Here is a 14,315-nt window from a genome sequence, read left to right as displayed (position 1 = left end):
GCTGTGCCGGTCCGTTGTGGTGAGGAGAGAGCTGAGCCGAAAAGCGAAGCTCTCGATTACCTACTGTAGTGCTCATCATTACCACTTTATCGAGACCCATGTCCTAAAATGCACAGGAAGTTGGCCATTTTGGATTAAAGGCCGATTTTTGCCCGTTTTTCACTTTTACTCACCTCGAACTTTAATGAACTCCTCCTAGGGATTTTGAGCTATCGGGTTCATATTTGGTCTACATGCAGTTAAGGGATGGGGGATTAAAAGTTATCAAAATCGTGAGTTTTTGGCCATGTTTAGGGGGCGTGGCCGGGGCACGAACTTGGCGTTCGCGCCGAAAGTGAAAAATTGCAATAACTTTCCCAAAAAATTTCCAAATCACACCAAAGTTGGCAGCAAGGAGGACCTTCGGGTTCCCGACAATCCTATGGGGTCATATGCTGACATCATCAAAGCCACGCCCCCTCAGATCAGGAAGTCACTTTTTTCACTTGGAAAGTTGCCTCTCTGACCCTCTTGACCCAATCAAATTGAAAGTGTGTCAGAAGACAGATAACTAGTGGGTCTAACTTTGTTTGAGGCACAGTGTCTTTTCATAAAAGGGCGTGGCCGTGGCGGCACCGCGAATTCAGACGTCACGCCATGGCCATACGTTTGCCTCTAATTTCCACATAGATCATCTGATCTGCATCACATTCAATGTGATTGATCCTTGTCCAGTCCCCCACAAAGATCTGATGACATATTTGGTGGGCGTGGCCTAATTCGTCCACAGCGCCCCCTACAAAATTAGAAAACATCAGCCCCAAGCCATGCTTTGACCGAGGAATCATGCAGGGTCCGATTTACTCCAAACTCAATATGATTGATCCTTGTCAGCCCCTAAGCAGCTCTATTAGATTACATATGAATTTGGCTCAACAGCGCCCCCTACGACACTTCAAGTGCTCTAGCTCCATCATGCCCCATCGGATCCACTTCAAACTTCCTGTACATCATCATGTATCAATGCTGGACATGTTGACACAGTCAATACGTTACATCACTCTAGCCCCGCCCACTAATAAACAAATGACTGTAGCTTCCATATGGAAGGTCCGATTCACTCCAAACTGAATATGGTTGATCTTTGTCAGCCCCTAAACAGCTCTATTGGATTACATTTAAAATTGGATCAATAGCGCCCCCTAGGACACTTCGAGGGCTATATCTCCCTCATACATCATCGGATCCACTTAAAATGTAGTGTACATGATCATGAGTTAATGATTGACATTTTGACACAGTCAATTGATGATGTCGTTTTTGCCCCACCCACAAACAAACAAGCGACTGCAGCGTCCTTCTGGAAGGTCCGATTTACTTGAAATTTTGAATGCTTTTTGCCAGACCGAAACTCTGCATGACCGAAGATCACATGACATGTTGCTCAAAGTGCCACCTACTGGCGACGTGTTGAAGTGAAGCAGTGTCATCGTCGGTGGCGTGTATGAGGAGATGCCAGGCTCCCGTGGTCGCTCAACAGCCCGAGTTGCGCTGAGGGGTGCGAGGGCCTTCAAAGCTGCTTGCAGGTTTCTAGTTAGGCCCGGGCAGCAAAGCAGCTGCGAAGGCCTATTGTAATTCGAATGTTTATTATTATTATTAGGCCCGAGCAGCAAAGCAGCCGCGAAGCTGCAAATTTGGCGGAGCCATCAGTCGTGGTGAAAATTTATGTATTTTAAGGGTTTCACAAAAGTCGCAATAAAAATGGCTCAACAGCGCCCCCCTGAAATTTTCAAAAAAGCCTCCGCATTGACCTTAGTTTATCGTACAGTTATGAAATTTGGAACACTTGTAGAACTCCCCAAGAACTACCTAAAACTCTCTTGCACCCATGTCCTACAAGAAACAGGAAGTCGGCCATCTTGGATTGAAGTTTGGATTTTCACCCCATTTTTGCCGTTTATAGACTCCGTATTTGATCGAACTCCTCCTAGAGATTTTGATTGATCGCCTTGAAATTTGGTCAGCTTGCTCAGAAGGGATGGGGGATCTAAAGTTATCAAAATTGTGACTTTTTGAGCATGCTGTGGGGGCGGAGCCAGGCCTCAAAGTTTGACAACTCGCCAAAATAATTGAAATTGTTATAGCTCTTACTAGGAAAGTCGCAGACACACAAAACTTTCTGGTATTGATCCACATCTGGCCCCAAACAATATTCAAAGGTCACATCCTGCCATCATCTAAGCCCCGCCCCCTGAGAACAGGAAGTACCATGTTTTACTGTGAAAGGTCCAAATTTCACCCCAGTTACCTAATCAACACGAAACTGTCCCTAGGGACAGATAACTAGATGGTCTAAGTTGGTTTGGAACACAGAGACTTTAGGCGGGAGGGTGTGGCCATGGCGGCGTGGTGATGACAGACGTCACGCCATGGCCTTGTGGCTAAGCCTCAAAATATGACTTCTCGCCATGAAACACGAAACTCTTATAGTTTCTACAAAGAAAGTCACAGATACATGAAACCTTCTGGGATTGATCTACCTCTGGCCCTGAACAATATTCACTGATCAGATGCTGACATCATTGAAGCCCCGCCTCCTCAGAACAGGAAGTGTCATGTTTCACTTAGTGTGGGCCATATTTGATCTCCTTCAACTAATCAACATGAAACTGTCTCCAATGACAGATAACACGATGGTCTAACTTCATCTCCAGTACTGACAGCTTTGGCTGGAGGGTGTGACCGTGGTGGCGTGGCGAAATCTGATGTGACGCCATGGCGATACGTTTGCCTCTAAATTACACATGCAAGGTCCGATTTACTCCAAACTCAATATGGTTGATCCTTGTCAGCCCCTAAACAGCTCTATTAGATTACATATGAATTTGGCTCAACGGCGCCCACTACGACACTTCAAGTACTCTAGCTCCCTCATGCTTGATCGGATCCACTTCAAACTTTCTGTACATCATCATGTATCAATGCTGGACATGTTGACAAATTCAATACATAACATCACTCTAGCCCCGCCCACTAATAAACAAATGACTGTAGCTTCCATATGGAAGGTCCGATTCACTCCAAACTGAATATGCTTGATCTTTGTAAACACCCAAACACCTCTATTGGATTACATTTAAATTTGGATCAATAGCGCCCCCTAGGACACTTCAAGGGCTTTATCTCCCTCATATATCCTCGGATCAATTTGAAATGTAGTATACATGATCGTGATTTAATGATGGACATTTTGACACAGTCAATTGATGATGTTGTTTTAGCCCTGCCCACAAACAAACAAGCAACTGCAGCATCCTTCTGGAAGGTCCAATTTACTCGAAATTTTGAATGCTTTTTGCCAGACCGAAACTCTGCATGACCGAAGATCATATGACATGTTGCTCAAAGTGCCACCTACTGGCGACGTGTTGAAGTGACGCGGTGTCATCGTATGTGCCGTGTATGAGGAGATGCCAGGCTCCTGCGGTCGCTCAACAGCCCGAGTTGCGCTGAGGGGTGCGAGGGCCTTCAAAGCTGCTTGCAGCTTGCATTTTAAGAAATTGTGTGAATTCATTCCATATATGTGCAGAGTTTATGCTTTTCAATAATGTCAGAGCTCATCTCACACCTTTCCATTTTGTCCTAATACCATCACCTTACTGGGCTGGTATTTACAGGACAACCCTTAACAGATCAAAATATTATTTGATAAAATATTAAAATATTAATTATTAAATAATATTCTCAGATTAATAATCACAACATAAGCAAGCAAGGGACACTAAGTAGAGCCACTGGTGAATAAACAAATGGATGGATGGACGGATGGATGGGACAAACCGAGAGCTGGGCAAATGGAAAAATTGATTGACAAATGGACAGATGAACGAACATGACTGTTGTGGTTTATAGATGAAGAGATGAAAAATGAATAGAAAGATGCAGGAATCGATAGACAGACAGATGTATAGAGGGATACACTGCTTGATAGACTGCTTGATGAACGGATAGATTGATGGATTAATACAACTTTTATAGAATAATATATAGAAACAGAAATCTTTCCCATACTTCTCCAAACATGAAAAATACTTGTCTAATGATTGATTTCAACACTTTTCAAAACTGTTCAGAAACTTTATCATTGTATTCGTACATTGTTATCAGTTTGTATTGTTCACTGTGTGAAAAATCCACTCCTGCAACACATAACCCTGAAAATCCAAAATGGATCACGTACCTCCCATCTGCCAGTTTCTGAGTGTTGCTGATATTCCGTTCCATATCTCTGAGGTCTTGACTGTTGAGCCGTGCCAGTCTGACATTGGCCAAACACAGTAGGGGACTGTGGGTCCTGCTGACTCCGAAAACAAAAAGCAGCTGCTGGCAGAAGTTCCAGGCCTGCCAGGCCAAGCTGACATAAGGGTACGCTGCCACTGCTGCTCGGAAAAACCTCTGGTTTCTGGTCTGCGCCAGTCTGATAGAGAAGTCTTCCTCCTCCCTTTGCTGAGCCAGCGTCACCTCCAGCTTGGCCCGCAGGTATGGCATAAGGAACAGGAGTAGCAGCGACTGCAAGCGGGAACTCCTGCACAAGCCCAGGTGAGCAGTAAGACCCTGCCTGTCTGAGACTCTCTTTAGTCCATAGAAGTTTTCAGAGAAGGAGGCACTGCAGTTGGACAGGAAATGGTTCTGCAGGAGGACATCCAGCAGCATATAGAGCTCATCAAAGCGTTTCCACAGAAACCCAAAGCAGGATGGGTTGGATTCAGCCAGAACCTGAAAGAGTTGATGCAGCAGGATAATAAAAAAATGATGGGTACATAAAGTCATAAAGCTCTGGTACTAACTGACAGTGTGTGTTCATATTTAGCCTCACCTTGACCCCATGTCTCAATGCAGGCCTGACCGCTTCCATCAGAGACTCCTGTGCCAGTACTTCAAAGATGGATGGCTGCTCATTAACAGCCGTCGAGGTTAGATGGGCTCCGGCCTCTGCCATGCCTGCTGCACAACAACCAACATGTTTGAGACCAAATTTTCTTGAAAGATAATCAGATAATAAGAATTAATACACTCTTAAGTAAAATTTTCAAAGTAACAACAAAAAATTATTTTCCTAACCAATAAAAAACGTCTACCTTTTGTATGTGGCTCTTGTACAGTTATGCTGAAAACAAAGTAAATTTTTTCTGTACGACTTCATCAGGTCCCTCACATTATTGTGGAGAAATTTTTACCCACTTTTCTTTCCATTGTTACTTAGGTTCATTGAAGTTTGCAGACATTTGTTTCAGCACAGTTATCTTAGAACCCCAAACACAGCATTTGAATCAGGTTAAGATCCGGACTTTGACTAGTTGCTCTGTTTTGCACCATTCTGGTGTTGACTTGTGGTTATGTTGGGGATCACAACCCTGTTGATCAATGTTGTTTATCACCCAGTTTTGACCAAGCTTAAGGGGTTAACTAGATGGCCTACCATCTGAGTTTAGCATACCATGGAAGCTGACTTAGTGGCCGACTAGGTACCCAGAACAACACCAGGGCTACATGTAATTGATTGTGGCGCATCGCCACGGCAAAATAAAAGCCACCTCACCTTCGGAATAAAGTTTATTTTTTTCAAATACATACATAATTCAATTCACTTCAGTTTATTTATATAGTGCCAATCCACAGCACATGTCATCTCAAGGCACATCACAAAGGGTTTGGAATGGTGTAGGGTTGTTGGGGTGGTTAGATTAAACTACTGAGTGTTAGTTTAGCCATTTTAGAATGGGCTATGTGTATGGGTAATAAGTAAAATAATAAACTGATAAATGTGTCCATGTAGAGCCCACTGGTGGCCATTGTTATACTAAAAACCACAAGGATTGGGGGTACCTCTCTCTGTCACTGATTATAACCCTTGGAAAAGAGAAGGGGTCGCACAGGTAACAGAAATGGAGGGTGTGTTTGCACCTCAACCATAACTAAGCCGGTTTAGGCTAACCCTGACTCCACCTTACTCCATCCAACGGGGAGGGAGGAAGGCAGAGGTAAAAAAATAATTGGAGAGTGTTGTTTTCTGTTGCATTGTGTAAAAGGTGGGTAACTTTAAAATGGGCTAAGTCAATTCAATCGAATTATATAGATTTCAAATCAGGTACATGCATTCCAATTAGTAACTAACCATTGAACAGTACAGTCAGATTCAGTTATTTATTCAAATTGGATAAAAAGTTTTTCTATCTAAGGAAACCCAGAAGATTGCATCAAGTCAGTGACTTGTAGCAGTCATTCCTCCTGGATGAGCATGTAGCGACGGTGGACAGTCAATGTCGTTGACTTTGCAGCAATCCCTCATACTGAGCATGCATGTGGTGACAGTGGAGAGAAAAACTCCCTTTTAACAGGAAGAAACCTCCAGCAGAACCAGGCTCAGTGTGAGCGGCCATCTGCCACGACCGACTGGGGGTTTGAGAGAACAGAGCACAGAAGCATTGATCAAGGAGTACTTTCTATGGGAAGGAAAAGTAAATGTTAATGGATGTTGCCCCCTTAGTTGTTTCATCTAGGAAGAAAGCACAAATAAACTCTGAGCCAGTTTTCCTCCCTCTATGAAGGTGTCACAGGTAGACACAGAGTAAGGCCAGGTGTAGCTTCTAGGAAGAGAGAGAACATAAAGTTAAAAGCTGAAATAACAGCAAATAATGCAAAATTGGACAGTAGTATGAGAATGTAGCGCAGAGAGTGACAGTGATCATTATGTCATCCAGCAGCATAAGCCTTTAGCAGCATAACTACAGAGATAGTTCAGGATAACCTAAGCCACTAACTATAAGCTTTATCAAAAAGGAAAGTTTTAAGCCTAGCCTTAAAAGTAGACAGGGTGTCTGCTTCACGGACTAAAACTGGGAGCTGGTTCCACAGGAAAGGAGCCTGATAACTAAAGGATCTGCCTCCCATTCTACTTCTGGAGACCCTAGGAACCACCAATAAACCTGCAGTCTGAGAATTAAGTGCTCTGTTAAGAACATATGGAACAATCAGATCTCTGATGTATGATGGAACTAGATCATTAAGGGCTTTATATGTGAGGAGGATAATTTAAAATTCTATTCTGGATTTAACAGGGAGCCAATGAAGAGAAGCTAAAATAGGAGAAATATGGTCGCTCTTTTTAATTTTCATCAGAAGTCTTGCTTTAGCATTTTGAATCAGCTGAAGGCTTTTAACTGCATTTTGTTGACATCCTGATAGTAAAGAATTACAATAGTCCAGCCTTGAAGTAACAAGTGCATGGACTAGTTTTTCAGCGTCACTCCTGGATAGGATATTTCTAATGTTGGCAATGTTCCGGAGATGAAAGAAGGAAACCCTAGAAACCTGTTTAATATGGGATGTAAATGACATGTCCTGCTCAAAAATAACACCAAGGTTTTTTACATTATTACCAGAGATCAATTTAATGCCATCCAGGTTAAGTGATAGACTAAGCAGTTTCTTTTTTAAAAACTCTGGTCCAAAGACAACAATTTCTGTCTTGTCTAAATTTAGAAGCAAAAATTTAAAGTCATCCAAGTTTTTATATCTTCAAGACATGCTTGTAGTCTATCTAACTGGTTGGATCCATCAGGATTTATGGATAAGTAAAGCTGAGTATCATCAGCGTAACAGTGAAATTTTATCCTATGCTGCCTGATAATTTGACCTATTGGAAGCATATATATAGTAAAGAGAATTGGCCCAAGTGCTGAACCCTGTGGTACTCCACACTTAACCCTGGAGTTTAAAGATGATTTATCATTTACATAAACAAACTGGAATCTTTCAGACAAATAAGATTTAAACCATCCTAGCGCTGTTCCCCTGATCCCTACAGCATATTCCAGCCTTTCTAAGAGAATATTGTGATTGACTGTATCAAATGCAGCACTGAGATCTAATAGGACAAGTACAAACACAAGTCCATTATCTGAGGCCATAAGAATATCATTAGTGACTTTCAGCCGAGCTGTTTCAGTGCTATGATGAGCTCTGAAACCTGACTGAAACTCTTCAAACAGGTCATTTCTGTATAAATGCTCACACATTTGATTAGCAACAATTTTCTCAAGAATTTTAGATAAGAATGGAAGATTGGATATAGGTCTGTAATTTTTCAAGTCATCTCGATCAAGCAAAGGTTTCTTAAGTAAAGGTTTAATTACAGCTAACTTAAAAGCTTGTGGTTCATATCCATTTACTAAGGATAGATTAATCATATCATATGTAGAGCCCACTGGGGCAATATGGGGACTTTGCCAAGCCCCTAGATGCACACGCTTTTACCCAAAATTGTCCCCCAACAAAAATTCTTGATCCTTAATGTCGTCGCAAGTGGGCGTGGCCTAATCACTTAGCCACGCCCCCAAACGTGAGATAGCCCGAACCGTAAGTCGTAGAGATCTGAAATTTGGCACAATGCTAGAGCACCTCAAAACAAGAAAAAAAGTCTCTTGGGGGTATGCCCTAAAATGCACAGGAAGTCGGCCATTTTGGGTCAAAGGCCGATTTTTGCCCGTTTTTCACTTTTACTCACCTAGAACTTTAACGAACTTCTCCTAGGGATTTTGAGCTATCGGGTTCATATTTGGTCAACATGCAGTTAAGGGATGGGGGATTAAAAGTTATCAAAATCTTGAGTTTTTGAGCATGTTTAGGGGAGGTGGCCAGGGCACAAACTTGGCATTTGCACCAAAAGTGAAAAATTGCAATAACTTTCCAAAAAAAAATACAAATCACACCAAAGTTGGCATGAAGGAGGGCCTTCGGCTTCCCGACGATCATATGGGGTCATATGCTGACATCATCAAAGCCACGCCCCCTCAGAACCGGAAGTCACTTTTTTCACTTGGAAAGGTGCCTCTATGACCCTCTTGACCCTATCAACTTGAAAGTGTGTCAGAAGACAGATAACTAGTGGGTCTAACTTCGTTTGAAGCACAGTAACTTTTCATAAAAGGCCGTGGCCATGGCGGCGCGGCGAAGTCAGACGTCACGCCATGGCCATACGTTTGCCTTTAATTTTCCCATACATCATCTGAGCTGCACCAAATTCCACGTGATTGAACCTAGTCCAGTCCCTAACAGAGATCTGATGACATATTCGGTGGGCGTGGCCTAATTAGTACACAGCGCCCCCTAGAAAATTTTAAACAATCAGCCCCAAGCCATGCTATGACCGAGGATTCAGAAATTTGGTACACATATGTAACGTGGCAGGACCTACAAAAAAGTCTCTTGGAGCATTGGTCCAAACCCCACAGGAAGTCAGCCATTTGGGATTGAAGTTGCCATTTTGACCCTGTTTTGGCCGTTTCTAACCCGCATATCTGATTGAACTCCTCCTACAGCTTTTGACTTAGAGACTTGAAAATCACTCACTATACTCTTAAGGGATTGGGGATCAAAAGTTATCAAAATATTTTTCATACATGAAAGCGTGTGGGCGTGGCCACGCCTCAAAATATGACTTCTCGCTATAAAACACTACATTGATATAGTGTTTTATAGCGAGAAGTCCTACAAGGAAAGTCACAGACAAATGAAACCTTCTGGGATTGATCTGCCTCTAGGCCTCAACAATATTCACTGATCAGATGCTGACATCATCGAAGCCCGGAAGTGTCACGTTTTCCTTTACAAATTCAATGTTTGATGTTCTTCACCTAATCAATGTCAAACTGGGACAAAATGGAAAGGTGTGAGATGAGCTCTGACATTATTGAAAAGCATAAACTCTGCACATATATGGAATGAATTCACACAATTTCTTAAAATACAAGAATTTATTCACAAAAATAAGTTGACTCAAAGTCAAACATATTTCAATCAACAAACTCTTTACTATGCTAAAACAATCCAACTAAACTACCAAGCAGAATTAAAGAATAGGGAGGATTAATGGGCTATGTACAATATAAACAAGTTGATTAAAGATGATTGGAAATTATGACCAAAACAGTGATGCAACATTACCATGCGATGTTTATGTTTGAGAACCAAGGATTATCTTTAAGAATCTGGAAATGAAGTTAAGTTAGTCTTGGAACCAACTTAGGAAATAATCAGCAACGTTTAGAAAACCATTCACAATGCAAGATCAGATAAAATATCATTTTAATGAAATAATATTTTAAAGAATGATCTGCTGAATAAAACCAACCTTCTGGATGCCTAATTCTCAACGGTGTCTAATTAGCTGCCTTCATTTATTCAAATAACATTTGAAGAAATATTATTAAGGGAGTATTTTGGAAAAGAGACAAATCTTTCTGGAGAAATGGGGCTTAATGGTGTTTACTTAGTTATCAAATCTAGTAAATGATGTTCAGGGACTATTATTCACTAGCTTGAAAACTAACAACCTTTCTGTTAAATACTCTTTAGCAGCAAGTACGTGTTCTTACCGGTTAGCAGTTGAGCTAACAAAGAAGTGGATAGCTTAGCACCAGAAACAAACACATACCTTTAAAATACCTCGGTTAATATAAGGCTTAAAATGCATAAGCGTGGACGGCGCGTTATGAGCAATCTTCTGTGTTTAAAATCACCTTCAAGTAAAGTTTGACTTAACTTAAAAACACACAAACACAGAACACAAACAGGGCATGTGTGCTGCAGATAGCCTGCTAGCACTAAGATCCCCGTAGCAGTCCTCCAGCAGATCCCGCACAGCCGGGGCCTCAGGTCGGCTGGGTGACGTAGAAAGCATAGTCCTAGATCCCGACCCACAGGTCACCACCAACCTGTCTGCGTTTCCAACACATTACCCCACTCAGCGACACACCCGCTAAGAAGCCAACTCTGGTAATTGGCAGCTCCACAGTCAGAAACGTGGCACTAGAGGCACCAGCGACCATAGTCAAATGTTTGCCAGGGGCCAGAACGGGCAACATCCAATCCTACCTGAAACTGCTGGCTAAGGATAAGCGTAAATACAGTAAGATTGTTATTCACGCTCACGGTAATGACACCCGGTTATGCTAATCGGAGGTTACCAAAGTTAGTGTTGCTTCGGTGTGTAAGTTTGCCAAAACAATGTCGGACTCCATAATTTTCTCTGGTCCCCTCCCGACTACATGTTTAGCCGCATGCTGTCATTCAACCACTGGCTGTCTAGGTGGTGTCCAGAAAACAACGTGGGTTACATTGATAACTGGTGAACATTTTGGGGAAAACCTGGTCTGATCCGGAGAGACGGCATCCATCCCACTTTGGATGGAGCAGCTCTTCTTTCTAGGAATCTGGCCGAATTTATTAGTTCTCCAAAACTCTGACAACCCAGTGTTCAGACCAGGAAGCAGGGTCGTAGTTTAACACTCCTCTCTGCAGCTTCTGTACTGCTACACACCCATTACCCTATTAAGACAGTGTCTCGCCCATGGCCAAAATGGTAAAAAATGATCTAAAAGGAGGAAATCGTGAAAATCTCATAAAAATAAACACAACTCAGACTAAAAATAAAAATAAAACAATTAAATGTGGCTTACTGAACATAAGATCTCTCTCTTCAAAGACTTTGCTAGTTAGTGACCTGATTTGTGACAATCAGATTGATTTATTTTGCCTCACAGAAACCTGGCTGCAGCAAGAGGATTATGTTACTATAAATGAGTCAACTCCTACTAATTATTTAAATTTTCACATTCCTCGAAATACCGGGCGAGGTAGCAACCATCTTTCAGTCCGATTTATTGATTAGTTCCAGACCAATCAATAGCTACAACTCTTGAATATTTAATCCTTAGTTTTCCTCATTCAAATTGCAAAGCACTAAAACCACTTCTGTTTGTTGTTTTGTACTGTCCACCAGGCCCTTACTCTCAATTTTTAGATCAGTTTTCAGACATTTTATATAATTTAGTGTTAAATACAGATAAGGTTATTATAGTGGGAGATTTTAACATTCATGTTGACACTGAAAGTGATAGCCTAAATATAGCGTTTAATGCTATCTTAGACTCACTTGGCTTTGCTCAAAACATTAACAAACCCACCCACCTTTGTCTTCATTCTCTGGACCTTGTGCTGATATATGGCATTGAGTGTAAAGACATAACAATATTTTCTCATAACCCTGTCCTGTCTGACCATTTCTTAATAACCTTTAAGTTTAATTTAACCAAGTACTCCACACCTGAAAAAAAATTTCATTATAGTAGACCATTATCAGACAATGCTGTAACAACCTTTAAAGAATCTGTTCCACTTTTAAGTTCCTCATTATCACTGAAAAATACAGTGGAGGGCAATAATTCTGTTTCTGCCCCTTCACAAATTGATTCTCTTGTTCGAAGTGTTACTTCATCACTGCGTGATGCATTAGACAATGCAGCCCCCTTGAAAAAGTAGGTAATTATTCATAGGAGGCTGGCTCCATGGTTTAATTCAGAGCTACGTACTTTAAAGCACAATGTTGGAAAATTGGACAGAAAGTGGCGCTCTACACACCTAGAGGATTCCTACTTAATCTGGAAAAATAGCCTACTGTTGTATAAAAAGACACTTCGCCAAGCTAGAATAGCTTATGTCTCATCATCAATAGAAGAGAACAAGAATAATCCTAGGTTTCTCTTTAGTACAGTTGCTAAACTTACACAGTCATAGCTCTGTTGAGCCATCCATTCCCTTAGCTCTTAACAGTCATGACTTGATTCTTCCAAAATAAAATTGATTCTATTAAAAATAAAATCTTTGACATAGTCCCGAAGATGATTACTTCATCCTCAGCAAGTGAGACAACATTGGAAGTAACTGTAGAAAATGATCTGTGATTGGACTGTTTTGATCCTGTGGAGATTCCTAAGTTATCAGAAATATTAGCTTCATCCAAACCTTCAACCTCTATGTTTGACCCAATCCCAAACAAATTATTTAAGGAAGTGTTCCCTCTTTTAGATATGATTGATCTATCCTTAGTAAATGGATATGAACCACAAGCTTTTAAGGTAGCTGTAATTAAACCTTTACTTAAGAAACCTTCACTTGATCGAGATGACTTGAAAAATTACAAACCTATATCCAATCTTCCATTCTTATCTAAAATTCTTGAGAAAATAGTTGCTAATCAAAAGTGTGAGCATTTACACAGCAATGACCTGTTTGAAGAGTTTCAGTCAGGCTTCAGAGCTCATCATAGCACTGAAACAGCTCTGCTGAAAGTCACTAATGATATTCTTATGGCCTCAGATAATGGACTTGTGTCTTTTCTGGTTCTGTTAGATCTCAGTGCTGCATTTGATACAGTCGACCATAATATTCTCTTAGAAAGGCTGGAATATGCTGTACGGATCAGGGGAACAGCGCTAGGCTGGTTTAAATCTTATCTGTCTGACAGATTCCAGTTTGTTCATGTAAATGATAAATCATCTTTAAACTCCAGGGTTAATTGTGGAGTACCACAGGGTTCAGTATTTGGGCCAATTGTCTTTACTATATATATTCTTTCAATAGGTCAAATTATCAGGCAGCATGGGATACATTTTCATTGTATGCTGATGATACTCAGCTTTACGTATCCATAAATCCTGATGAACCCAACCAGTTAGATAGACTACAAGCATGTCTTGAAGATATAAAAAGTTGGATGACTTAAAATTTTTTGCTTCTAAATTCAGACAGGACATAAGTTGTTGTCTTTGGACCGGAGTCTTTGAAAAAGAAACTGCTTAGTCAATCACTTAATCTGGATGGCATTAAATTGACCTCCGATAATAAAGTAAAAAAACCTTGGTGTTATTTTTGACCAGGACATGTCATTTAAATCCCATATTAAACAGGTTTCTAGGATTTCCTTCTATCACCTCTGGAACATTGCCAAAATTAGAAATATCCTGTCCAGTATTTACGCTGAAAAACTAGTCCATGCATTTATTACTTCAAGGCTGGACTATTGTAATTCTTTACTATCAGGATGTCCACAAAATGCAGTTAAAAGCCTCCAGCTGATTCAAAATGCTGCAGCAAGAGTTCTGATGAAAGTTAAAAAGAGAAATCATATTTCTCCTACTTTAGCTTCCCTTCATTGGCTCCCTGTTAAATCCAGAATAGAATTAAAAATTTACCTCCTCACATATAAAGCCCTTAATGATCTAGCTCCATCATACATCAGAGATCTGATTGTTCCATATATTCCTAACAGAGCACTTCGTTCTCAGACTGCAGGTTTACTGGTGGTTCCTAGAGTCTCCAGAAGTAGAATGGGAGGCAGATCCTTTAGTTGGCTCCTCTCCTGTGGAACCAGCTCCTAGTTTTAGTCCGTGAGGCAGACACCCTGTCTACTTTTAAGGCTAGGCTTAAAACTTTCC

General features: G+C 41.1%; 1 protein-coding gene across 1 annotated transcript; it reads right to left on the bottom strand.

The window, feature by feature from the left end:
* Positions 1-4,098: 4,098 nt before the first annotated feature.
* LOC124865170 (peroxisome assembly protein 12-like) lies at positions 4,099-5,056 on the bottom strand. The gene is made up of 2 exons (XM_047360134.1): positions 4,856-5,056; positions 4,099-4,755 (listed from the first exon to the last, which is right to left on the bottom strand). The coding sequence occupies exons 1-2, from the start codon at positions 4,976-4,978 to the stop codon at positions 4,099-4,101; spliced, it is 780 nt and encodes a 259-aa protein (XP_047216090.1). The 5' UTR covers positions 4,979-5,056.
* Positions 5,057-14,315: the final 9,259 nt, after the last annotated feature.

This window comes from Girardinichthys multiradiatus, unplaced genomic scaffold (genome assembly GCF_021462225.1).
Source record: "Girardinichthys multiradiatus isolate DD_20200921_A unplaced genomic scaffold, DD_fGirMul_XY1 scaffold_32, whole genome shotgun sequence".
NCBI lineage: Eukaryota > Metazoa > Chordata > Actinopteri > Cyprinodontiformes > Goodeidae > Girardinichthys > Girardinichthys multiradiatus.
The sequence above is the reverse complement of the archived record's forward strand: the minus strand, read 5'-3'. Positions and strand labels throughout refer to the sequence as shown.